The sequence below is a fragment of the Mirounga angustirostris genome, unplaced genomic scaffold (genome assembly GCF_029215605.1).
Source record: "Mirounga angustirostris isolate CCGP_5_RB_7025 unplaced genomic scaffold, mMirAng1.0.hap1 SCAF_2, whole genome shotgun sequence".
In the NCBI taxonomy this organism is placed as follows: domain Eukaryota; kingdom Metazoa; phylum Chordata; class Mammalia; order Carnivora; family Phocidae; genus Mirounga; species Mirounga angustirostris.
The window spans coordinates 84,863,162-84,889,267 of NW_026991710.1; the positions used below are offsets into that span (position 1 = coordinate 84,863,162).

Below are 26,106 nucleotides of genomic sequence, written 5' to 3' on the forward strand. Positions count from 1 at the left end.
ACCCATAACCACTAAGGAAATTGACGCAGTCATCAAAAATCTCCCAACAAACAAAAGCCCAGGGCCAGATGGCTTCCCCGGGGAATTCTACCAAACATTTCAAGAAGAATTAATACCTATTCTTCTGAAACTGGTCCAAAATATAAATGGAAGGAAAACTTCCAAACTCGTTTTATGAGGCCACCATTGCCTCGATCCCCAAACCAGGCAAAGACCCCATCAAAAAGGAGAATTACAGACCAATATCCTTGATGAACATGGAGGCAAAAATTCTCACCAAAATACTAGCCAATAGGATCCAACAGTACATTAAAAGGATTATTCACCATGACCAAGTGGGATTCATCCCTGGGCTGCAAGTTTGGTTCAACATCCGCAAATCAATCAATGTGATAAAATACATTAATAAAAGAAAGAACAAGAACCATATGATCCTCTCAATAGATGCAGAAAAAGCATTTGACAAAGTACAACATTCTTTCCTGATCAAAATTCTCCAGACTATAGGGATAGAGGGTACATACCTCAATATCATAAAAGCCATCTATGAAAAACCTACAGTGAATATCATTCTCAATGGGGAAAAACTGAGAGCTTTCCCCCTAACGTCAGGTACACGGCGGGGATGTCCACTATCAATACCACTGCTATTCAACATAGTATTAGAAGTTCTAGCCACAGTATCAGACAACAAAAAGAAATCAAAGGCATCCAAATCGGCAAAGAAGAAGTCAAACTCTCACTCTTTGCAGATGATATGATACTTTATGTGGAAAACCCAAAAAAGTCCACCCCAAAACTGCTAGAACTCATACAGGAATTCAGTAAAGTGGCAGGATATAAAATCAATGCACAGAAATCAGTGGCATTCCTATACACCAACAACAAGACAGAAGAAAGAGAAATTAAGGAGTCAATCCCATTTACAATTGCACCCAAAACCATAAGATACCTAGGAATAAATCTAAGCAAAGAGGCAAAGGATCTGTACTCAGAAAACTATAAAATACTCATGAAAGAAATTGAGGAAGACACAAAGAAATGGAAAAACGTTCCATGCTCATGGATTGGAAGAACAAATATTGTGAAGATGTCAATGCTACCTAGAGCAATCTACACATTCAACGCAATCCCTATCAAAATGCCATCCACTTTTTTCAAAGAAATGGAACAAAAAATCCTAAGATTTGTATGGAACCAGAAAAGATCCCGAGTAGCCAGAGGAATGCTGAAAAAGCAAAGCAAAGCTGGTGGCATCACAATCCCGGACTTCAATCTCTATTACAAAGCTGTCATCATCAAGACAAAGTGGTCCTGGCACAAAAACAGACACATAGATCAAAGGAACAGAATAGAGAGCCCAGAAATGGACCCTCATCTCTATGGTCAACTAATCTTCGACAAAGCAGGACAGAATGTCCAATGGAACAAAGACAGTCTCTTCAAGAAATGGTGTTGGGAAAATTGGACAGCCACATGCAGAAGAATGAAACTGGACCATTTCCTTACACCACACACAAAAATAGACTTAAAGTGGTTGAAAGACTTCAGTGTGAGACAGGACTCCATCCAAATCCTAAAGGAGAACACAGGCAGCAACCTCTTTGACCTCAGCTGCAGCAACTGCTTCCTAGAAACATCGCCAAAGGCAAGGGAAGCAAGGGCAAAAATGAACTATTGGGACTTCATCAAGATAAAAAGCTTTTGCACAGCAAAGGAAACAGTCAACAAAACCAAAAGAAAACCGACAGAATGGGAGAAGATATTTGCAAATAACATATCAGATAAAGGGCTAGTATCCAAAATCTATAAAGAACTTATCAAATTCAACATCCAAAGAACAACTAATCCAATCAAGAAATGGGCAGAAGACATGAACAGACATTTTTCCAAAGAAGACATCCAAATGGCCAACAGACACATGAAAAAGTGCTCAACATCGCTCAGCATCAGGGAAATCCCAATCAAAACCTCAATGAGATACCACCTCACACCAGTCAGAATGGCTAAAATTAACAAGTCAGGAAACAACAGATGTTGGTGGGGATGCAGAGAAAGGGGAACCCTCCTACACTGTTGGTGGGAATGCAAGCTGGTGCAGCCACTCTGGAAAACAGTATGGAGGTTCCTCAAAAAGTTGAAAATAGAGCTACCATACGATCCAGCAATTACACTACTGGGTTATTTACCCCAAAGATACAAAAGTAGGGATCCGAAAGGGTACATGCACCCTGATGTTTATAGCAGCAATGTCCACAATAACCAAACTGTGGAAAGAGCCAAGATGTCCATCGACAGATGAATGGATAAAGAGGAAGTGGTATATATATACAATGGAATATAATGCAGCCATCAAAAGGAATGAAATCTTGCCATTTGCAACGACGTGGATGGAACTGGAGATTATTATGCTGAGTGAAATAAATCAGAGAAAGACGTGTATCATATGACCTCACTGATATGAGGAATTCTTAATCTCAGGAAACAAACTGAGGGTTGCTGGAGTGGTGGGGAGTGGGAGGGATGGGGTGGCTGGGTGATAGACATTGGGGAGGGTATGTGCTATGGTGAGTGCTGTGAATTGTGTAAGACTGTTGAATCACAGATCTGTACCTCTGAAACAAATAATACATTATATGTTTAAAAAAAAAAAAGAAGATAGCAGGAGGGGAAGAATGAAGGGGGTGAAATTGGAGGGGGAGACGAACCATGAGAGACTATAGACTCTGAAAAACAAACTGAGGGTTCTAGAGGGGAGGGGGGTGGGGAGATGGGTTAGCCTGGTGTGGGTATTAAAGAGGGTACGTTCTGCATGGAGCACTGCGTGTTATACACAAACAATGAATCATGGAACACTACATCAAAAACTAATGATGTTATGTATGGTGATTAACATAATAAAAAAATAAAGTGGGCACTCTAAGGGGATTCATGAGAGACCTACTAATGCAGCCCCTTGGGGTCCAGATGAACAGAGGGGTCCATGTGGGATTCCATTATGAACACGGTAACAGAAGACTAAGCTGATCCTAGCCTTCCATCCCAGATTTGAGACACCCTAAGAAACAGAAAAGCCCTAGTTGGACCTTTTCTATCAACATAGATGATTCTAGCATAAACTTATTACCACACACCAGCTGGTCCCAGTGAATTGAACTCTCTTTTTCCCTCACTCCTCTGCTATTGCCCTTCTCGTGGGTCCCTATAATTGCATTTTTGCATCTGTTTATAAGCAGCTAAATATTGTTGTATCTTATTTTCAAAAATCTTTCCAAAAAACCTTCCCCTAATGAAAGTGAAAGTTATAAATTTCAAATCAAGGTCAAATGCCTTTGGCTCATTTGATCGATCCAAACTACATATAAGCTGAGAACACAAGATATAAAACAAGTGAAAATGCTTTTCTAGGAGAGAAGTACTGAAGCATAGGGAGAGAGAGGGAAAGCTTTTCCAAGGCAAGAATACTGTACCCCAGGGTAAATGGGGAAAAAAAGCTCATTATATAGAGTAATAGCATATAAATCTATATAGATATTTATTTATATAAGTTAGAGCTTACTGAATTATTCTGAAGCAGTATTTGTTTTTATTTAATAATATGTCCATCTGATTTTTCTGTTTGCATATAATATGCAATTTTGAAAAATTTTATGACCACATAAAACCCAGTTGCATTATCTATATACATACATACATATTATATATACATATACTATGTCAAGCTATGGATGTGTGAAAGATTATTTCACCAGTCTCCCACTGATGAATGTTTTAAATTCCTAGTAGCAAATATTCTGGAATAAATAGCATTAAGTGCATAAAACTGAAAGGCAGTATAAAAAATCCTGTTGATAATATATATCAAAGGCATTTTTGAAAAGTAGAAATGTATATAGTAAATGATTCCATTGTATAAAATTATAGGCAATCACCTGTTACAGACTGAATTTTGTCTTCCCAATATTCATTTTGAAGCCCTAACCCCCATGTGACTGTATGTGAAGATAAAGCCTTTAAGGAGGATAATTAAAGTTAAATGAGGTCATGAAACTGGGGCCCTAATCCCATAGGACTGGTATCCATTCATTCATTCATTAGGCTCCATGCCCAGCGCAGAGCCAGATGTGAGGCTCAAAATCACAACCCTGAGATCAAGACCTCACCTAAAATCAAGAATTGGTCACCCAATCGACTGAGCCACCCAGGTGCCCCAGGATTGGTGTCCTTTTAAGTAGAGGAAGAAATGCCAGTGCTCTTTCTCAGCTTGAGCACAGGAGAAAGGCCCCGTGAGGACACAGAAGGAAGGTTCCATCAGCATGCAGGGAAAAGAAGACTTAACAGAAACTAAATTTTCTAGCACCTTAATCTTGGACTTCTAGCCTCCACAACCAGGAGAAAGTAAATTTCTGTTGTTTTAGCCAGCAGTCTGTGATATTTTGTGATGGAAGCCCTAGTGGACTAACACATTTCTCTTAAAACAAAACAAAACAAAACAAACATCATTAGCATCTCCTAGTGTTTGTTGTATATAATTAAATAACCAGTTAAGACCTTATTCTCCCAAGGTCTCAGGACAAAATGAACCATATTACTTAGAATAAATTAAGGTGAGATTTAAGCACCTAATAGTAAAAATTATAGCACAAGCCCTAGAAACAGGCATAAATAAAATATACACATTGATTTCATAGGGATCTCTAAGCAAGTTTAATATATAAAATCTGACATAAAACAAATATTTTAGACATAGTTAATAATAAGCAAACTTTCTTAGAATTCAGAGGGGTTTTTATTTTTATTTTTTTAAAATTGTTTTTAAAAGATTTTATTTGTTTATTTAATTGACAGAGAGAGAGAGAGAGACAGCGAGAGAGGGAACACAAGCAGGAGGAGTGGGAGAGGGAGAAGCAGGCTTCCGGCCAAGCAGGGATCTTGATGCGGAGCTTGATTCCAGGACCCTGGGATCATGACCTGAGCCGAAGGCAGTCACTTAACCAACTGAGCCACCCAGGCGCCCCTTCAGAAGGGTTTTTAAAGACATTTAAAATACATTAGGCCTCAAAATATCAGCTTAAAGTTTGAACTAATTTTTGCCTTTTTTTCCCAAATTGATTGTAAGCAGTTATATGTCAAGTTATTTCAAAGACATCAGGTTTATGTTTGTAAATTATTGTTAGTTATTAGCACTGTGAATAATAAACAAGATTGAGATTATCATTATGTACTTAAGTGTTTGAGGTAAAAGAGAAAGCTCATCTACACATATATAAAAACTTTGATGGAAACACCATTTACCTTTTCCTGGAATTCATCCTTAGTTTCTCCTAGGTTTTCCTCTGTATGCAAATTCCTGGAAGTTTCCTCAGAAATTTTCATTTTTAGTGTGTTAATTGTTTCTTGGTGTTGTTTCAAAGACTCAAGAGCATGTCTTAATTGTTCTTGGGTGTCTATATTCTTTGTCAGAGAAACAGAAAACAATGTCCATTAGAATAATGTGAAACAGTGGAAGTAATTTTGTAGTGGCTACTGGATCATGAATTATAAGTGATGGCTCCTGTCCTGTTTGTAAAGAGGCTCTGAATTTTCAGAGTTTACTCAGTAAAAGCCTTACCATATTTACAGTATCCTGAATGTCACTTTTGAGTTGGTCCCTCTCAATTTGCAGGCTCTCCTGGAGTTGTTTTAGGTTCTCCTTTTCTTGGGTTAAGGTTCTTACTTCTACTAAAGTTTGTTGAAGTTGCTCAGCGATCAGTGTTTTTTCCTTTTCCATAGTTAGCAGCCTCGAATCTCTACTTTCTAATTGTTCCTTCAGCTCTTCCACTTCATTTAACCTTTTTTGACTCTCAGTTGTTTTCTGAACTTCTTCAGATTTGGGAGAAAGCTTTAAAATAAGAAAAAGTAAATGTGAAAAGCAGAGCATTCTATGGTATATAAATGGAAGCCAAACCCCAGAAAGTTAAAGATCGCTCCCTAGAGGGTGTCTTGTACCAACCTCTGTGTTCACAGCATCCAAACTTAAACCAAGTTTTTGAGCTTGTTTAGAGAGATTCCCTATTTCCTGATTCATTCTTGCATTCTCCTCAAGGACCATCTTATACTTTTGCTCAAATTCAATATGATGATTTTTAAAATCCTGGAATTCTTGATCAGTGCTTTTGTAATTCAACTGGGTAATTGCTAGGTCATTTTTAGTTTTCCCAATTTCTTCAAGTAAATCTTGAATTCTACTTTCCTTTTGAACTACTTCAGAAAACAAATTGTCTCTTTCTGATGTTATTACACAGAGCTCTTCAGATTTATCATGCATCTATGGAAACAAAATAAAATTTAGCTATGTTAGCAATGTATGATCTACTGAAGCAGTTTTCAGGAAAAAAAAGTTTCCTTGGGGTGGGGGACAAGGTGGGGGAGGGGGAAGACATTGAAATTATGCAAAAATTTGACCAAGGAAAGGCAACATTTTTATTGTCACCATCCTTTAACAATGTATTATCCTCTTTAAATTTACCTTCAGTTTTATTTTCTATTCTCTTTGGGTTCTAGCAAGGATTGCATGGAGAAGGATACTCAGTAGAAATACTTTATTTCAGGATGTGCCTTTATTTCCTTATCTATCATTCTAAAGTATTTTCTAACCTCTTGGTGTGTCATTTTATGTTTCGTCTTAGAATTTGACATTTTCCCTAAAGCCTTTGAATGTAGCTCCAGATTCTAAAAATGTGATCCCTGAATAATTTAAATAGTTAAGCTTTATTTGAATTATTATTTAAATAAGCCCTATCCAGCTTATAAACAGTAAAATCACTGTGAAAGGTAAGGTAGCAATGGTGGGAAGAAGAGAGGCGAACTTAAAGCAGAGGCTAAGGACAGGGGTAAAACAGCAGGGTTGTTTCAATCATGGACTTAGGAGAGGAGGCACATCTGTGTAGCTCAGCTACTGGCTTCGTAACTATTTGTTGAGCTAAAAAACAGCACCTACTTTAAAGAGTTTTTAGGATGACTAAATAATGTTGCTAGAGTTCTTTAGCATGATGTCTGCCACTTGGGTCTTCAAACACTTGTCAGTTTTATTTCTTTTAGAAAGGTAGAGAGGAAGGAAAAGCTGGCTGATGGTTCACAGGTTTGTTCACTGGCCTGCAAGATTTACACTGACCCCTAAACTTTATCAGTCCCCTCCCTTACATCTCATTACGTTTTTTTATTCAACATAGTGATAGAACTAGTACCAAAAAAAAAAGTTAAAAAAAGGATGGGCCATAGAACTCTATTTAAAGATTTTATTTTTTTTATTTTTTATTTTTTTAAAGATTTTATTTATTTATTTGACAGGGAGAGACATAGCGAGAGAGGGAACACAAGCAGGGGGAGTGGGAGAGGGAGAAGCAGGCTTCCCACCGAGCAGGGAGCCCGATGCGGGACTCGATCCCAGCACCCTGGGATCATGACCTGAGCCGAAGGCAGACGCTTAACGACTGAGCCACCCAGGCGCCCCTAAAGATTTTATTTTTAAGTAATCTCTCCATCCAATGTGGGGCTTGAACTTACAACCCTGAGATCAAGAGTCCACACTCTCTACTGACTGAGCAGCCAGATGCCCCCATTGATCTCTGTTTAAATCGTTTTTTAAAAAATTTATTTCAGAGAGATAGAGAGCATGGGGGTAAGAAGCAGAGGGAGAGGGGCAAGCAGACTGCACTGAGCCCAGAGCCACTGCGGGGCTGGATCCCATGATCCCGAGATCATGACCGAAGCCGAAACCAAGAGTCAGATGCTCAACCAACTGAGCCACCCAGGCGCCCCTAGAACTCTGTTTAAGTGAAACATTTGAGGACTACAGAAATGGTTGTTACATGGACCAAGTTACTAAGTATACTGTTAAATAGGCTTTGAAAGTGTGTTTTCTGGTAATACAAGAAAATTAGAGGAGGAACTACATTCATTTCTATTCCTAACAAGTTGAGTCATATGTTTACACTCTCTTGACTGCTACTTTAAGATAAACTACAGCAAGACATTTAAAGTGCTATTACAAAGGTTTTTATTTCAAAAGAAGAATTATTTGCTTAAAAATGTGTTTACCTCTTTCCTCAGCACTTCTACTTCTGAGGGTAAAGATTTCAATGCTGAGAGCAAATTAACTTCTTTACGCAAAGCTTCATTTTCTTCAATTTCTTTATTCAGTTCTTTCTGGAGGTCAGTAACCTTACTTTCCAGTTCCAAATTACAGAGCAAATCTAGGACATTTTGGGTAAATTAAAACAGTGTGCAGTTATTGGGACAATCTAAATTATATGCAAAGTTAGATTATTTAATCAGACTATATAAAAATTTATTAAAGAGTCAATGTTGGTTAACAGGTAATCTAACTGTTAATAGTTCTTCAACCAATTTTTGAAAATCAGGTCCAATTTATTTGAAAAATAATTCCTAAACCCTTATTAATTGGAATTCTATGGAAGCAGTTATAAATACTGATCTCAAATAATATCAAAACTCATTATTAGGCTATTAAAACAATCATATCAGAGGATAATAGATTTCTACCCATTGGAATATAGTCGCAAAATCCTTCAGGTAGGTTTCTAGACAAAGTCAGATCTGCAAAGAATTAAGTGAAATTATGAAATACCTTTTGGAACTTTGCCATCTATAAGGGAGGTGAGTTTTGTTATTTCATTAAAAGAAGATTGTAATTCTTTCTCCAGATCCACTTGCATTTTCTTTTTTGCCTCCAGTTGGCATTGATATAACTGAATATCATTTTCCATTTGCTTGTATGTATTTGTAAGTTCTTTCTGTTGAGAGAAAGATTGCAAATTCACAGAAATGTACTGATTGTAACAACTATTTTATTATAAATATTACAGGAAACAGTTACCATTTTCTCTTTCAGCTCCAGATTTTCACTTCTAAGAAAGGCTGATTCTTTCTTGGCATCAAGGGCTACAGTTTCAGTATCAAGCAGAGTCTGTTTCATTTGTTTTATGTCTTCAGTGCTTTCCTATACACAGGACAAAAAGAATTTAGTGAAATATGCTAATTTCAAATGTCTATTTAGGAAAAGATGAAAAGAAATAATATTTTCCATAATAAAAATATTTTAAATATTTATTTATGAAAAATTGGCTATATTTTTTCCAAATTATAGAAGCATTGTAGAGACTGAAGAAATTTGTTATTGTTTAAAAAAGGTTAACACAATTGTTGTTCAGCTAGCTTGTTAAAATTTCCTATGTATTTTTAAGTCATTCTAAAATGACTTAAAATGACCTGCCATCTAAAAATGGCAGGTGAGTAGTTCATAATTAAAATTAAGGATATGAAATCACAAATTACAAAGAAAAACACAAAAAAACCAATAGAAAAACAGAGAAAAGATGAATAGGCAACTCACAGAAGGGAAAATGCAAATGATTGATAAATACATGAAAAGATCTCAGTCTCATTTTTAGAGAGAAGTGGCATTTTAACTTTAGCTTACATAAATTCAAGCACATATATCCTTGGCAGAATATTAATGCACAAATGAATGAATGAATTGGATGAATAAAGAGAAAGAAATAGCAATTTTTAAAAAGTGGGCAATTCTGCTTGCCACTCTATCAACAGACACTCCTGGATTATGAAAGTGCCTTTCTTCCCCCTTTCTTTAGAACAGTAAGATTACTTTTACAAAGGATCATTTGTCAGTTAACAGAAGAGTCCTGATAGAAGGTAATAAAAACTACTCTGAAAAACTCAAATCAAAACAAAAGAAGAAAAACCAAAATTTCAGCTTGAAACTGCTGCCTTCTTAAAAAGAGTTAAAAACTAGAATCAAACTGATACTTTCTTGAAGTAATCAGGAGGACTGAAGGCAAATAGAATAGAAAGCAAGCAGCAAAAATTAACAATTTCATCATGAAATTCAATGTTATTTAATGCCATATCTTTTTTTTTTAAAGATTTTATTTATTTATTTGAGAGAGAGAGCATGCAAGAGAGAGCTCGAGCAGGGGGGAGGGTAGAGGGAGAGGGAGAAGCAGACTCCCTGCTGAGCAGGGAGCCTGATCCCGGGATTGATCCTGGGACTCCAGGATCATGACCTGAGCTGAAGGCAGATGTTTAACTGACTGAGCCACCCAGCAGTCCCTTAATATCATATATTATACCAACTAAAATCATCTACAGTTTCTGAAAAATACCAAACTGTTAAAATAGTTATTTAAATTATAATGAGAATGCATTAATATTAATGAAATTTATAAAATTTTATAAAATCATGCTCAATCGCATGTGATATGTACAGTTTCAGTTACTTATCAATACCAACATAAGTGCTCACCTGGAGATACTGACTACATACTTCTGCATGCATTTGCATAAAATAATTGAAAAAAATAATAAATTGTGAATTACTAATTTTTAATGGAAGTTCATCCTTAACTAACTTATATTCACTCAAAGAACGATATCCTCAACTCTCTATGAATAATTCTTTATCCGTAAAATGGCAATGATACTAACAGTCACACTTTTACAGAGTCATAGACAAGATTAAATAAAATACTATATGTAAAACAATTACAACAATGCCTGGCACACAGTAGGCTCAATGTAAGCTCAATATTGATAATAATGATGATGGTATACTATAAATGCCTACATGATTAAACAACAAAATAAACCTGATTTTTACCGATGAGTATGACAAGTCCATTTTCATATCTTCTGACTTCTGAGAGTCTATGTATTTCTGTAGCTTCTTAATCTGGTCTTCCCTTTCTCTAAGCAGCTCTACTTTTGAGCTTAGTTCATTCTATAAGAAGTATGAAACAGAAAAATGTGAAATGTATTTTCTTGGATTTAAATTTTAGGAGATAAAAAAGAACTTACATTTAATAGTTTAAACCATTAGTAAAATTTAAAAAGTTGATATTTAAAAAACAAAATGTTTCTTCTATTTTCTGAAATCATGTTCAATTACGTATGATGTACATTTTATAGTTCTAGTTCCTTATAATAGAAATACCAACATAAATGCTCACCTCAAGATCTTGATTATACACTTCTGCATGCTTAACTAAATTCTTTAAGTTGGAAATTTCATGAATTAGTTGCATCTGTAAGAGCATGTGAACAGGCAACAGAGCAAACCAATAGTTAATAAAGCAAAAAAAAAAAAAAAAAACCCACCAAAAGATAGCATTTATTCACTGCTTCAGAATCACCAAAACAGTAAGAAAGGATTAAGAGATCAGTTGTTCAAGCTACTGTTACAAAGCATCTCATTATTTGAAGATACAAAACAAACAGAAACCCAGTAAGTCAAACAAAAAATCCTCAAACCCCACAAAACAAGCAAACAAGAAAAAAACCTCAGCATGACCCAAGTAACAGTTATGTCACCTGTTAATAATGCTATAATAATGTCAAAAGCAAATTAGTATGCATCCCTTGGAAGATATAAACTGGTAATCAAACTTTAAAAAACACACTTTTAATAGATTTTTGTTTTGGGGAGGTTCAATGCAGAAATGTTATTTATTCTACAAGATATTTTGGTTTCTTCCCATAAATTAGCCATTTAGCTTTACACTGGCATACTTTTTAAGGATTTGTGTTTTATTTTTATTTTTTATTTATTTTTATTTTTTTTAAAGATTTTATTTATTTATTTGAGAGACAGAGAATGAGAGAGAGCACATGAGAGGGGGGAGGGTCAGAGGGAGAAGCAGGCTCCCTGCTGAGCAGGGAGCCCGATGCGGGACTCGATCCAGGGACTCCAGGATCATGACCTGAGCCGAAGGCAGTCGCTTAACCAACTGAGCCACCCAGGCGCCCAAGGATTTGTGTTTTAGAATTTAGGTCTGGATTAGGGTCGTTTCATGTGGTGCCTTTACAATAATATTACTGTTCACTAAAGCTACAGAGATATGTATAGGATTATCAATTATTACCTTGTTGATTCATTCTATGGAAAATGATGTTATTGCTTTATATTTTTTAACTGTCTAAAAGTATAAAGAATACTTAAAAATACATGTGTTTCTATTAAAGTTTCCTTTCCATCAAATACCTGGAGCATTAAATATTTGAGTACTACATACATTTGTGTCAAAACACATAAATGACAACTTACCAGAGATAAACATACTTTCTCTTAGAATTACGAAATCTTCATAATTCGTTGAGTCCTTAAAAAGTAAAGGCAAGTCCTTTCTTGATCAAAACTCTTCAGAGTATAGGCATAGAGGGTACATACCTCAATATCATAAAAGTCATCTATGAAAAACCTACAGCGAATATCATTCTCAATGGGGAAAAACTGAGAGCTTTCCCCCTAAGGTCAGGACCACGGCAGGGACGTCCACTATCACCACTGCTATTCAACATAGTTTTGGAAGTCCTAGCCACAGCAATCAGACAACAAAAAGAAATAAAAGGCATCCAAATTGGCAAAGAAGAAGTCAAACTCTCACTCTTTGCAGATGATATGATACTTTATGTGGAAAACCCAAAAGACTCCACCCCAAAACTGCTAGAACTCATACAGGAATTCAGTAAAGTGGCAGGATATAAAATCAATGCACAGAAGTCAGTGGCATTCCTATACACCAACAACAGGACAGAAGAAAGAGAAATTAAGGAGTCAATCCCATTTACAATTGCACCCAAAACCATAAGATACCTAGGAATAAATCTAAGCAAAGAGGCAAAGGATCTGTACTCAGAAAACTATAAAATACTCATGAAAGAAATTGAGGAAGACACAAAGAAATGGAAAAACGTTCCATGCTCATGGATTGGAAGAACAAATATTGTGAAGATGTCAATGCTACCTAGAGCAATCCACACATTCAATGCAATCCCTATCAAAATGCCATCCACTTTTTTCAAAGAAATGGAACAAAAAATCCTAAAATTTGTATGGAACCAGAAAAGACCCCGAATAGCCAGAGGAATGCTGAAAAAGCAAAGCAAAGCTGGTGGCATCACAATCCCGGACTTCAAGCTCTATTACAAAGCTGTCATCATCAAGACAAAGTGGTCCTGGCACAAAAGCAGACACATAGATCAAAGGAACAGAATAGAGAGCCCAGAAATGGACCCTCAACTCTATGGTCAACTAATCTTCGACAAAGCAGAAAGAATGTCCAATGGAACAAAGACAGTCTCTTCAACAAATGGTGTTGGGAAAATTGGATAGCCACATGCAGAAGAATGAAACTGGACCATTTCCTTACACCACACACAAAAATAGACTCCAAATGGTTGAAAGACCTCAATGTGAAACAGGAGTCCATCAAAATCCTAGAGAACACAGGCAGCAACCTCTTCGACTTCAGCCACAGGAACTTCTTCCTAGAAACATCGCCAAAGGCAAGGGAAGCAAGGGCAAAAATGAACTATTGGGACTTCATCAAGATAAAAAGCTTTTGCATAGCAAAGGAAACAGTCAACAAAACCAAAAGACAACCGACAGAATGGGAGAAGATATTTGCAAATGACATATCAGATAAAGGGCTAGTATCCAAAATCTATAAAGAACTCATCAAACTCAACACCCAAAGAACAAAGAATCCAATCAAGAAATGGGCAGAAGACATGAACAGACATTTTTCCAAAGAAGACATCCAAATGGCCAACAGACACAGGAAAAAGTGCTCAATATCGCTCGGCATCAGGGAAATCCCAATCAAAACCTCAATGAGATACCACCTCACACCAGTCAGAAAGGCTAAAATTAACAAGTCAGGAAACGACAGATGTTGGCAGGGATGCAGAGAAAGGGGAACCTCCTACACTGTTAGTGGGAATGCAAGCTGGTGCAGCCACTCTGGAAAACAGTAGGAGGTTCCTCAAAAAGTTGGAAATAGAGCTACCAAATGATCCAGCAATTGCACTACTGGGTTATTTACCCCAAAGATACAAAAGTAGGGATCTGAAAGGGTACGTGCACCCTGATGTTTATAGCAGCAATGTCCACAATAGCCAAACTGGAAAGAGCCAAGATGTCCATCAACAGATGAATGGATAAAGAAGATGTGGTATATATATACAATGGAATATTATGCAGCCATCAAAAGGAGTGAAATCTTGCCATTTGCAACGACGTGGATGGAACTGGAGGGTATTATACTGAGCGAAATAAGTAAAACAGGGAAAGACATGTATCATATGACCTCATATGAATTCTTAATCTCAGGAAACAAACTGAGGGTTGCTGGAGTGGGGGGTGGGGTGGGAGGGATGGGGTGGCTGGGTGATAGACACTGGGGAGGGTATGTGCTCTGGTAAGCGCTGTGAATTGTGCAAGACTGTTGAATCTCAGATCTGTACCTCTGAAACAAATAATGCAATATATGTTAAGAAAAAAAAAAAAGAAGAAGAATGTAGCAGGAGGGGAAGAATGAAGGGGGGAAATCGGAGGGGTAGACGAACCATGAGAGATGATGGACTCTGAAAAACAAACTGAGGGTTCTAGAGGGGAGGGGAGTGGGAGGATGGGTTAGCCTGGTGATGGGTATTGAGTAGGGCATGTTCTGCATGGAGCACTGGGTGTTATACACAAACAATGAATCATGGAAAACTACATCTAAAACTAATGATGTAATGTATGGGGACTAAGATAACAATAAAAAAATTTTAAAAAAAAGTAAAGGCAAGGTGGGTGGGGGGATGGGGTAACAGGGTGATGGGCATTAAAGAGGGCATGTGATGTAATGAGTACTGGGTGTTATGGGCAACTGATGAATAACTGAACTCTACCTCTGAAACTAATGATACACTATATGTTAATTAATTGAATTTAAATAAAATAAGATTAAAAAAGAATAAAAAAGTAAAGGCAAATTCTAGTAGAAATGTAAGGGATTTACGAAAATAGCATCTTGTTTAAGTAATATTTTCTGAATGTTTAATTCAGTCCTAACTAGTTTACATTCAAACTACTGTTGACATTCCTATTTTAGGTCAGCATCATCCAGAAATATTATGTGAGCCAAATTAGTAATTGAAAATTTCCTACTGGCTGCATTAAAAAAACAGAACTAACTTAAAAATATATTTGAACCTAATATATCCAAAATATTATCACTTGTTCATGTAATCAATATAAAAAACTAAATAGTTTACATTTTTTTTTTTTCATACTTAAGTCAGTTCAAATTGGCCACACTTCAAGTACTCAATCATCACATGTGGTTAGTGGCTATCAACTGTTCAGCAAAATTTTAGACATTTGTGTTGGCTATAATTTAAATTGGCTCCATCTTTTATCTTTTCTTTTCTGTTTCTAAACTTTGTGCAACAAAATCACATTTACCAATAAAAAATGAAGGGGGGGGGAAATTGGAGGGGAAGATGGACCATGAGAGACTATGGACTCTGAGAAACAAACTGAGGGTTCTGGAGGGGATGGGGGATGGAAGGATGGGTTAGCCTGGTGATGGGTATTAAAGAGGACGTACTGAATGGAGCACTGGGTGTTATATGCAAACAATGAATCATGGAACACTACATCAAAAACTAATGATGTAATGTATGGTGATTAACATAACACAATAAAAAAAATAACGAAGAACTAAAAAATTAATCTTTATTTTAGAAAATAAACATTTAGAAAGAAAACTTATCTCAGTTCTCATTTGAAATAGCACTTTAAGTATTAGTTCTAATTAATGGAGAAAGATGAACTTTTGTAAAGCTTGGACTGTGACTTCCTAATGAGGTATTATTTAAGATGCTGAGTATAAAGAAAGTATATGATATAATCAAAAGTTAATTGGCTGCTACATAAAAAAATTACATTTCAATTTATGTAATTTTCAGCAGGTAAAATAAAATATTTAATTCCTTAAGACAAAAACGTCCAAGTTGTTAAAATTCTAAAATTAATCAAGTTAAATCAGGTGGAGGGTTGGAATTTCCTTTGTTCCCTGAGCTTGATGAGACTTGACTTTGTTTACCCCCCTTCTAAAAATTACTATTTAAACATCCTGTATTTCTATATTCCCATTTGAAAATGATACACAGCTCTGGTGATTTATAAGACCATTAGGCAAACCAGGGCAATGACCACATGTCCTAAGGCCATAATTTGAATTTTACCTCCTTTTTGGCTAAGCTTTTCCCAAAATGAAGGTTTGGGAACATATTTTACTGCATACACAGACTTAGTTTAAAATAGAATGGAACTGCCTTTGAGCAGAATAAGTTTTTATTACTTAATATTTTAAGTTACCTTATAGAACCTAGAATTTTAGTTGTGTCCAAGTAAAGATGAAAAGAATAGGCTTATTTTCCCCCTTGACTGTGGTTAAAAGGAAAAAAAAGAATCAGGATGTGAGAGTCATTTACTCTGTGAGCTTCAGTTTTTATTATTGAATATATAAATCATGTAAAAAACTTTGAGAAATTATTGCTATACTTATGCCCAAAGTTAATTTTATGTCATATTATTTATAATGAGTAAGATAGAATTAGATGACACTGGGAGTTAGAAGGGGCCTTGGCAAGCACCTGGTTCAACCTCCAGGGTGGAGAGAAACAGGAAGCCCCGAGAGATTCCGAGACTCACTCAAGGCCTGTATCCTACTTGGAAGCAAGTTTGGCTCCAGAGACCATGCTCTTAACCATGACACTAGACCACCCCCTTCCTTATAAAACTCAGTGTTTATTGATTGACGTCTACAGGTCAATATTCGACATTTTGTATTTTGTTAACATGCAAATTTTAAAACAAGTTAAATGAAACCCTGTGGAGAACATACGGACTTTGCATCTTAGGATATATACCCATGAAATGTAGGATTAACTTTAATTTATAGGTAGAATGGAAATAATACTTTTGGCACTGAATTGTTTTTTTCCTTATTTAAAAAAAAAAATTAAAAAAAAGAGGGCAAGAAATGAAACAACAATACCGAGGAAAAAGCATTGTGTCCCTTTGGGCCATCCTCACAGAAATCTCGGAAGTAGCTGCAAATTAACTCATATTTTAACTACACCAGAACACTGGCTCTTATTTTGAGGGTAGGGGGAGTTATAGATTACTTCATAGTCTTATAATGGCTATGGATTCTTGTTCCAGAACAATGAATATGCATTCAAAAATTCTGCAAAATAATTTTATAATGTCTGTGACCTCTAGGTTAAGGAAGGTCTGCTCTAAGAAATCTCTTGAATTTCTTGGGACAATTTCTAAGTATCTGAAGTCTGAGTGTTTCTGGATTGAGTTCTCTTAACATGTAGCTTAATATTATATATTTAGAAAATTTAAGTGATCTGTTTCATTTCTAATAATTTCATTACTAGTATTTAGTATTAGTTACAATAATTTTCACAATAACTCTCTGATACGGAAAAAGACATGAGCAAAATCAGCTTCCCCAGCCATTCTAATAATCTAAATATTTAGGAATATACTTTGTAAAGAAAATGAAATCCATTAACACATAGTATCCATGCATAAAACATTCAGCCAGATAGTAAAATTCATATTGGTCTCAGCAGGAAATGGTTATACTCTAGACAGTACTTCTGGTGTGCTCAAATTAATGTTTGAGAAAAATAGTATGTGAATTACTTCTTAAATTCTCTAAATTGTGTGTACACATAGAAAATGGTTGGATTCTCCATATGTCAACCTTAGAAATAAACATCTTTAAGAGAATGATACTTCTTTTATTTATTTTTTTAAAGATTTTATTTATTTATTTGAGAGAGAGAGAATGAGAGAGAGCGAGCACATGAGAGGGGGGAGGGTCAGAGGGAGAAGCAGACTCCCTGCCGAGCAGGGAGCCCGATGCGGGACTCGATCCCGGGACTCCAGGATCATGACCTGAGCTGAAGGCCCCCGCTTAACCAACTGAGCCACCCAGGTGCCCAAAAATGATACTTCTTTTAAAAGTGTGGTTTTATTTTCATGTTTCCATATCTCTTACCTCCTGATCTTTTTCTGCTTTTCTTTCTAGAGCCTCAAATTCATCCAAATCATTTTTTTCTTTTAATTTCAATTCCATTTCTTCATTTTCTCGTCTTAGTTGTTCATAGTCCAATACCAGATTATCATAGTTGGCACGAAGTGAATTCAGTTCACTTTCTAAGTTTTCCTATTGGAAACAAAACCAGATTTTCAAGTTGGAGAGAATTCTAATCCTATATTGTTTCCTTACTAAAATTTGGATTAGTCAAATAGTTTAACCGGAAATCATGTAGTTAACTTAGGTCATTCTCTTCTTCAATATCTTTCTAATGGTTTAGCTTGATCCAGGGTAAAATAAAGGATGTGCATTTTGGTAAACTAGCTTAGAAGACTATTTTGAAAGGATTGAAAAAAAAAAAAAGATCATATAAACAAGTGCTCTGCCTATATCTAACTGGTAAAGTTGTCAGGAGTAGGAGGCTGGGGAGGTAGGGTGCATCCCGGGAAGTCCACTTGACCATAGATCCTTATGCTCCTTTGTTATGAAGCCGATAATTTAATTCTCCACCTGTCTGATGCCTGTTTTATTTCTTAAATAGGTCTGAATTTTGGAAGGGAAACAGAGGTATTATTTATTGACCTCTAAAACTCTAAAGGCTATGTTTTACCATACTCAAAAGAGGCCTGTTTCTGTTTTGTACACTATTATGAGAAAGAGATAAACTGCAGGTTAAAAAAACAAAAATTAACACCAGGGATTTTCCAAAAACAACACACTTCTAGAGGATGTTTTAGGGACATAAAAGCATTTTAACTATAACACCTAATTTTAACTAATTCAATGGTTAAGTAATGATAATAATTCCCAAGAATCACTGCAATTTTATTCTAAAACTAAAATGAAATTTTCTTAACAAATACATTTATAAAACTATACTGTACTTTTTTGGACATTAGTAGCCTAGAAAGTCAATATGGACTCTATACCTAGTGAAGTATTCACCATAGTATTCCCTAAAGGTTTGATAAAACCACACATAATACATTTTCTTTAATTTTTCAGTATGATTTGGCAATATTACCCCCTCCCTGCTGTGTCATTCTTCTACTATATGCCTGAGACTTTTGACACTTTAAAAATCAGCCTTTTTTAAAACCCTTACGGGATTATGTAAGGAAAAACAGAAACTAAAAAAAACAACAACACCAAAAACCAAAAAAAAACCAACAACAAAAAACCCATAGATACCAAGATCTATTGGGAAAGAACTAGACGCAAATGTTTACCTATTACCATACACCAGCATTACAAAATTTTTAGCTTCCTTCTACGTGTCAGTTATCAATTAGGAGTGTAACGAGTAATTAGAACCAAAACTGTTACTAAAATTAAGTCAGAGCGAGTAATGTGCTGCTACAACAATGTAAACATCAACAAAAAGTGAATTTTAAAAAGAGTGAGAGATAATGTTTTATAAAATACATTTAAGTTACCTGACTTAGTAGCTTTGTTGCTGGATTCCACTCTGTCTCATTTAATGTATCAAAAGTATTACTGAAAATATCAGACTCTGAGCAGAAAGCTAGAATTAGGGGAAAAAGAAATTTATCCATAAATATGTTTAATAAAGTTTCTTAAAAGTCAAAGACTAAAAAAAAATCTGATCGGAGGTAATAATAAGCTCCAATTAGCTAACATGTGCTCAAAATATGAATGCCAAGAATACATTAACAAAAGATATGATCATTTATAATATTTTATGAATTAAGATCCCTGGTTAGAATTAGTAATAAAATACTCGATCCTTGATACAATATAGGTAAAAGGACAAATTCTGAATTTGAGATTTGATCAATGTAAGTAGATTTTAAAATGCTTTAAAAATACTGCTAATGTTGGAGACATTATTTTGAAACATGCCTGTGTAATGCTACCCTTTCAAAATTAAAGTTTAAGGCAGATGTTATATGGATACTAATTTATGTTATATGGATACTAATTTAACTGGATAATGATTAGAACAAAACCAACAATAAAAATGTCTCGTGTTTCAACTAAAGTGTATCATTCTTAAGAGATGTGAAAATAATAGAGAGTGTTCACTTTCTTAAAATCACTAATTTTTATCATTATCTCCATTGTAATTGCATCTAAAATGCATACATTTTATTAAATGTGTTTATCACATTAACTGAGTTATAAATAAAGTAGTTCTTTACTGGGATGCTTTTGTAATTAAAAGCAGCTAAAAAAGCACTCACATTCATCAATTTCCCCCACTACGGTTGCAGCCGCCTTACGTGTTTTTGTTACATTTGTTGACATATTAAATTCATTTATATAATTTGAGTCCTTCATTTTGTTAATTTTGCCAAGGCACCAAGTGACTCTTCGTTTTCTTTTAGCCTAAGAGGAAAAAAATCAAAATTACCTTAAACAGATCTGGGCTCAAACATCGTAAAACATGAGAATTAATTTATATTTCTTGGAAACCACGGACTTGGTAGAATTTTTTTTAAGCCTATTTTAATATCCTATCAGTCTAAGGATGTCATGAGAAAACAAACTTTTAAAATCAGTGTTTAGGGCGCCTGGGTGGCTCAGTTGGTTAAGCGACTGCCTTCGGCTCAGGTCATGATCCTGGAGTCCCGGGATCGAGTCCCGCATCGGGCTCCCTGCTCGGCAGGGAGCCTGCTTCTCCTTCTGCCCCTCCCCCCTCTCATGTGCTCTCTCTCTCTCATTCTCTCTGTCTCAAATAAATAAATAAAAATCTTTAAAAAAAAAAAAAATAAAATAAAATCAGTGTTTAACCCTATAAAAAATTTGATGAAACTATCATTTAAAATTCATGTTTTACTGGGTGTTGTATGTAAGTGATGAATCACTGAATTCTACTCCTGAAAGCAATATTGCACTGTATGTAAACTAACTAGAATTTAAATAAAAATTTGAAGAAAATAAAATAAAATAAAATTCATGTTTTATTTGAAAGTTTCCCTACAAACTTTCCTGGGACTTAATTGAAAGGAATCGGCTGACTCCCAGCCCCCAAGTGATCCAGTGTTCCCTAGCAGGGAAGCTGCTGCTGCCCGCCACAGCTACCAAAAGCACTTTGGGCTGTCCAGCTCTGACGGGGAAGGGAAGACAGATGGTCTGTTTGAACTTCCTTCAGCGAGTAGATCTCCACACAGCCTTCACAATGCCAGTCTCTTCCAATGCAGTAAAGCTAATGCCTTTCCCAGGGCTCCTAACCTCATGGTTCCTCTCTCCCCTGGGACCTTGCTCCCTGGGTTACCTATTCATCTGTTAGCCTCACCAGCCCCCTCTAACAGCTCGATGAATGAACACTCCAGCCTCTCCATTTGCTTTTGATTTTTTTTTAAAACAAACCCTTCACTCCTTACTTCTCTCTAGCTACAATTTTCTTTTCATCGCTCTTTCGTGCTCTTCCTCATCATCCGTCTACTCCTTCGTCATCCTTTCAGGAACACCTCTGTCTCCTGGTGCTTATCCCACCACTCACTCTGCTTTGCTGGTTTCTCTTCCTCTGCTTGTGTTTTTCCATATTTCATGGCTACCATTCTTCTCCTGTCCCTCTAGGAGGTACAAGTATTATCTCATCTTACTTGATCCTCCCAACTATCCTATTACTATATCCTTTTTATAGGTGAGCTGATCTATAAATGATCCTTTTTTCTATCTGAGGCCAGTCCCCTCTAATGTGCTCATGATCTCATCCCTTGGGGTCATCTCAACCCTCTGTAAGATGGCTTTCACTCCTAGCACATAGCTCAAATTGCTTTGTAAATGAGCTTGTTTCCAAATCCAAAAAATCGTCTATATTTATCTTAATTAACTTCTCAGCAGAATGTGACACTGCTGAGTGCTACCTCTCTGAAATATTCTCTTCCCTTAGTGACCACAACTCATCTGGTTTCCTTCTTAACTCTAGAGCGAATCCTGGCTCCCTTTGGGATTCTACTACCTTTATCTAAAAGTCGTTCTTGGGGTCTGGTCTTTGGTCTTCTTTTCATTCCCAACATGCTCTCAGAACAAGCCCATCCATTCCCACAACTTGACTTTGGATCTGCAGTAGCTAATGCCCAAATTGATATATCTACCTCACATCTTTCACCTGATTTTCATTTTCATTTTCAATTGCCTGAAATCTTAAACTGGAGATGTCCCAAATAAAACACTGAGCAGCTGCACTGCTCTTCATTCAATGTTCCTTAACAGTAAATACTACCAGCTACCCAGCAATGTTTGCCAGTCATTCTGGATACCTCTCTCTCCCTCTCCATGACCCCCACAGCTAAGCTATCACAAAGTCCTGTTGAGTCTCTCTCCCACATAGCTCTCCAACTGATCTGTTTTTTTTCCATCTCCAGAGTCACAGTCCTTGTAGAACCCCAACCAATCTGATGCACATAAGCAGCCATACCTTTCTGAAACACAATCATGATCATGTTACCTACAAGACTTTAGCTTGCCCTTAGCATAATGCAATGTTCAAATCCTTCATTGTGATTTAAAATTCCCCTACCACCAAAACATTTTAAGTCCAAGGGATACATTATGTTGTTTTCACTACTCCAAGCTTTTGTACATGTGGATCTCTTCCTGAAATAGTCTTCCTTATGCCTTCCATTGGGCTGTTTCCTATTCATCAGTCAGTCAACAAATAGCACTTGGGATGTCTTCTTTATACCTAGTATGGTGACTTGAACATAATTTCTATTAATAATATTATCTTAAGAGCATATATTTATTGAGGATTTGCCCTGTGGAAAATGTAGTGTTGAGCACATTCTATGCATTATTTCACCTAATTCTCACAACAATCTTACGAGGTGGGAATCAAGCTATCTCACAGATAAGGAAACTGCAGCAAAGTGGATTTAAGAAATTGCCTAAGGTAAAGAGTTAGGAATTGACAGCACCAGGATTCAAATCCGGGGAGTCAAGCTCCAGAGGCCATCCTTTTAATCATGATACCATCATAGACAAAAAATACCTACTGGGCTAAAAAAAAACCCCTAACTTTGGTAAAAACAAAAAGTACACATACGGGAAGTCAGAATTTTGATCACTATTTTGATCTATATTCTAGATCAATTTTCCCACGATTAATATTTGTTTCTTTAAATAGAAAATATTACCACATACCCTAGACACTTAGGGTTCTCAATCACCTGATCAACTTCACTAGAATTTCTTAAGAAACATATTGTACATAGATTCCTTGTGAGTATTTTAGATTTCTTGAATTAGGATCTCTACACGTGGGATCAGAGATCCTTATTTTTAATGAACTTCTTTGGTTTTACTAATGTATAGGCAAACACACAAAATGGTCTGGGTTTTCTGAATATACTGTATCAAAGGATAAGAAATGCATAACTATATAATAAACATATAGGAATACCAATCCTAGTCTCTGTATACCAAGTCTGAGTTGTCATCTTTTAAATTTTACCTTTAATTCCTGTTGTGATGTGAGGGAAGAAGAGGTCACCAGCATCCGTGTTAAGTTCTGAATTTTCTCAATCTGTACTTTTTGAAGCAAATCTTTTTCTTCCAAAAGTTGGGCCAACTGGTCTTTTTCCATTGCCTGGGCCCGAGTCTCCAAAGAAACCTATAGAATGTAATATTAAGTTATGTTAATAATAAATGTAGCTAGATTTTAAAACCTTGAAAGTAGCTTAAAAGAACAGAATATTAAATTTGTATGTGGGGGCTCTTGGGTGGTCAGTCAGTTAAGCGTCCGACTATTGATTTCAGTTCAGGTCATGATCTCAGGGTTGTGATAATCGAGCCCCGCATCAGGCTTTACTGAAATGAAATATACCCTACCTACAAAATACTAACACTATGGCAGTTGCCATCATCAGTAATTTCTCAAACCTATAATAAAGTAAAATACACATTTCTTCCCGTGTATTCTAGATGCTATATATAAGATTATAGCAAGGCTGTTAAAGCAATTCTAGTAATTGCCTAAAAATATATAAATGATAGGCAGAGAAGTTATAAAAGCAGAGGCTTGAATACCTATGGCAAAAGAACAGATGTTCTCATAAGACTTTCATTTGATATTTTAGGTCATTTTATTTTTTTAAATTTTAGCTCATTTTAAAAAAGATAACCAAAATATAAGATTTTTATAAAATATGAAACTGTAATGGTTAAAAGAAACAAATTACAATGACAAGTGATTATGCTACCTTATTAGACTTTATCTTAGGGTCAGAAGAATTCAAGATAATGTGAAAATACAAAAATTAAAGTTTTAAGTAACTACACATGGTCTTTCTTGTTAACCTAATTCCCTATCTTTTGTGACAATTTAGAAAGAATGTCTCTACTTGGCTCATTTGAAAATATCAAATTTTGCCCTTTGGATATAAAAAACAAAATCTAGAGTAATTTCAAGAAACCAAAGTTTTCAGTTTATAGTAAATTAAACTAAAAAAATTTTTTTTTTTTTTTAAGATTTTATTTATTTGAGGGAGAGAGAATGAGAGACAGAGAGCATGAGAGGGAGGAGGGTCAGAGGGAGAAGCAGACTCCTCGCCGAGCAGGGAGCCCGATGCGGGACTCGATCCCAGGACTCCAGGATCATGACCTGAGCCGAAGGCAGTCGCTTAACCAACTGAGCCATCCAGGCGCCCCTAAACTAAAATTTTTATGAGGTGATTTCTCTTTACTTGAAAGCTGTTTTAAATTTAGGTTACAGACCTCAGGTTTTGATGAATTAAGAATCTCTGGGCATTTGGGCAGATCTTAGTTCTCCATCTGACCCTATTCTTTACTGAAATACATGGTTCATACATACCTCCTCTAACTGTTTCTTAAGATCCATTATTTCTTTTCTATATCTTTTCAGGAGAGCTTCATCACTTGATACCTCATTAACATAAGGAGTATTCTTCATATATTTGGCAGTGCTGGCAAACTGGGGAAAAATACAAGAGTGTTAAGTGTTCAATATAAAAAATTAATTTAATTGATAATATTTAGGTTTCTTATAATTAAATTTTATAAAGAAAGATCCATACTCTTCCCCGGTGGCTTAATACTTTTGAACATGGAGAGTATTCTATGTCCTTGTAACTTACCCTGGCTTCTAGTCTTCAGAAGAGCGAAGGAAATATCTTGAAGATGGATGGATGCCAACAGAGAACCTACAAACACTGGCTTACTGGAATCCCAACCACCCTTCAAAGTCCAGTGCAGCTGCCCCCTCTACTCTGAAGCTTTGCTTCCACTTGAAAGTATCTCTCCTTCCTCTGAACTCTATTCTACTTATTAATAGTTAATTAATCCAGGCAATCAGATTGGAAGACTGGTCTTACCTTCCCTCTAAGACTATAAACTGTGAGGTCAGGGACTGAACCTTTTATCTTTGTTTCTCTGACACTACCTTGATCCAGTGCTCAGTAACTATTGAGAACAACATTTCTTAAGAGTGTAAGTAGCAGAAGTAACTGTAAGTAGGTCCATGAAGGTGACCATTAAATAATACTGAATCCTTGATTGAGACAGCTGTTCTATTGACATTTCTCATTTTTCCTTTTTTTAACAGAAAATGTAAGCCTTAGGCTCAGAGCAAAGGCAAGCAACAATCAGCTAGCAGGAGTTCAAGAGTTATTTTGTTATAAACACACACAAACACATATTTGTTGAAAATGATACTAGTTTTTCATTCATGGGACTGAGACAAAGTTTCCTTCTACAATAAGTAGAAAAAGTGAGTTTTTTTTTAAAGAAAAATAGTATGATAGTGTTGGATGTGGCAAAAATTATGGAGGTGGGATATGAATGATTGAAATTTGGGAAAATAAAGGAATACTATTTAGTAGGCAATACATCAGTTTTATTGCAGCAGGTATGTTATGTCATTAAAAAAAAGATACCTAATTTTAGTGGGTAATTTTTTCTGCTTAAAGATGATTTTCCCCCATATTGAAATAAAAATCAAACTCACCTGTAGAGTAGTAAGGGTTTCATCAAAAGACACTGGAGTAATTGTGCAGATAATACGTGTCTTTGCATTTCCTCCCAAGGAATTCTGGAGAATTCGTGTTAATTTACTATCTCGATAATTTATGAAACCACTTAGTGAGAAAGGGGTTTGGGGAAAAAAACAGTAAGAATTTTTATACAACAACAGCGGTTGGTTTTTAGTGCAGAA

General features: G+C 35.8%; 1 protein-coding gene across 3 annotated transcripts in view; it reads right to left on the bottom strand.

Annotated features, from left to right (window-relative positions):
* The window catches only part of CENPE (centromere protein E), an 89,150-nt gene that overhangs the window by 49,811 nt on the left and 13,233 nt on the right, over nt 1–26,106 (bottom strand). For 2 of the 3 annotated variants that reach the window (XM_064584921.1, XM_064584920.1), the window contains exons 11-24: nt 25,900–26,029; nt 24,748–24,867; nt 23,389–23,547; nt 20,171–20,315; nt 19,403–19,491; nt 17,928–18,095; nt 11,028–11,102; nt 10,679–10,798; nt 8,879–9,001; nt 8,630–8,795; nt 8,080–8,234; nt 5,993–6,307; nt 5,612–5,881; nt 5,296–5,454 (exon numbers count right to left, since the gene is read on the bottom strand). In XM_064584921.1, coding sequence (XP_064440991.1) covers nt 5,296–5,454; nt 5,612–5,881; nt 5,993–6,307; nt 8,080–8,234; nt 8,630–8,795; nt 8,879–9,001; nt 10,679–10,798; nt 11,028–11,102; nt 17,928–18,095; nt 19,403–19,491; nt 20,171–20,315; nt 23,389–23,547; nt 24,748–24,867; nt 25,900–26,029 — 2,194 coding nt within the window. The remainder of the gene's footprint in view (nt 1–5,295; nt 5,455–5,611; nt 5,882–5,992; nt 6,308–8,079; nt 8,235–8,629; nt 8,796–8,878; nt 9,002–10,678; nt 10,799–11,027; nt 11,103–17,927; nt 18,096–19,402; nt 19,492–20,170; nt 20,316–23,388; nt 23,548–24,747; nt 24,868–25,899; nt 26,030–26,106) is intronic. The other variant, XM_064584922.1, reaches the window with a different exon arrangement.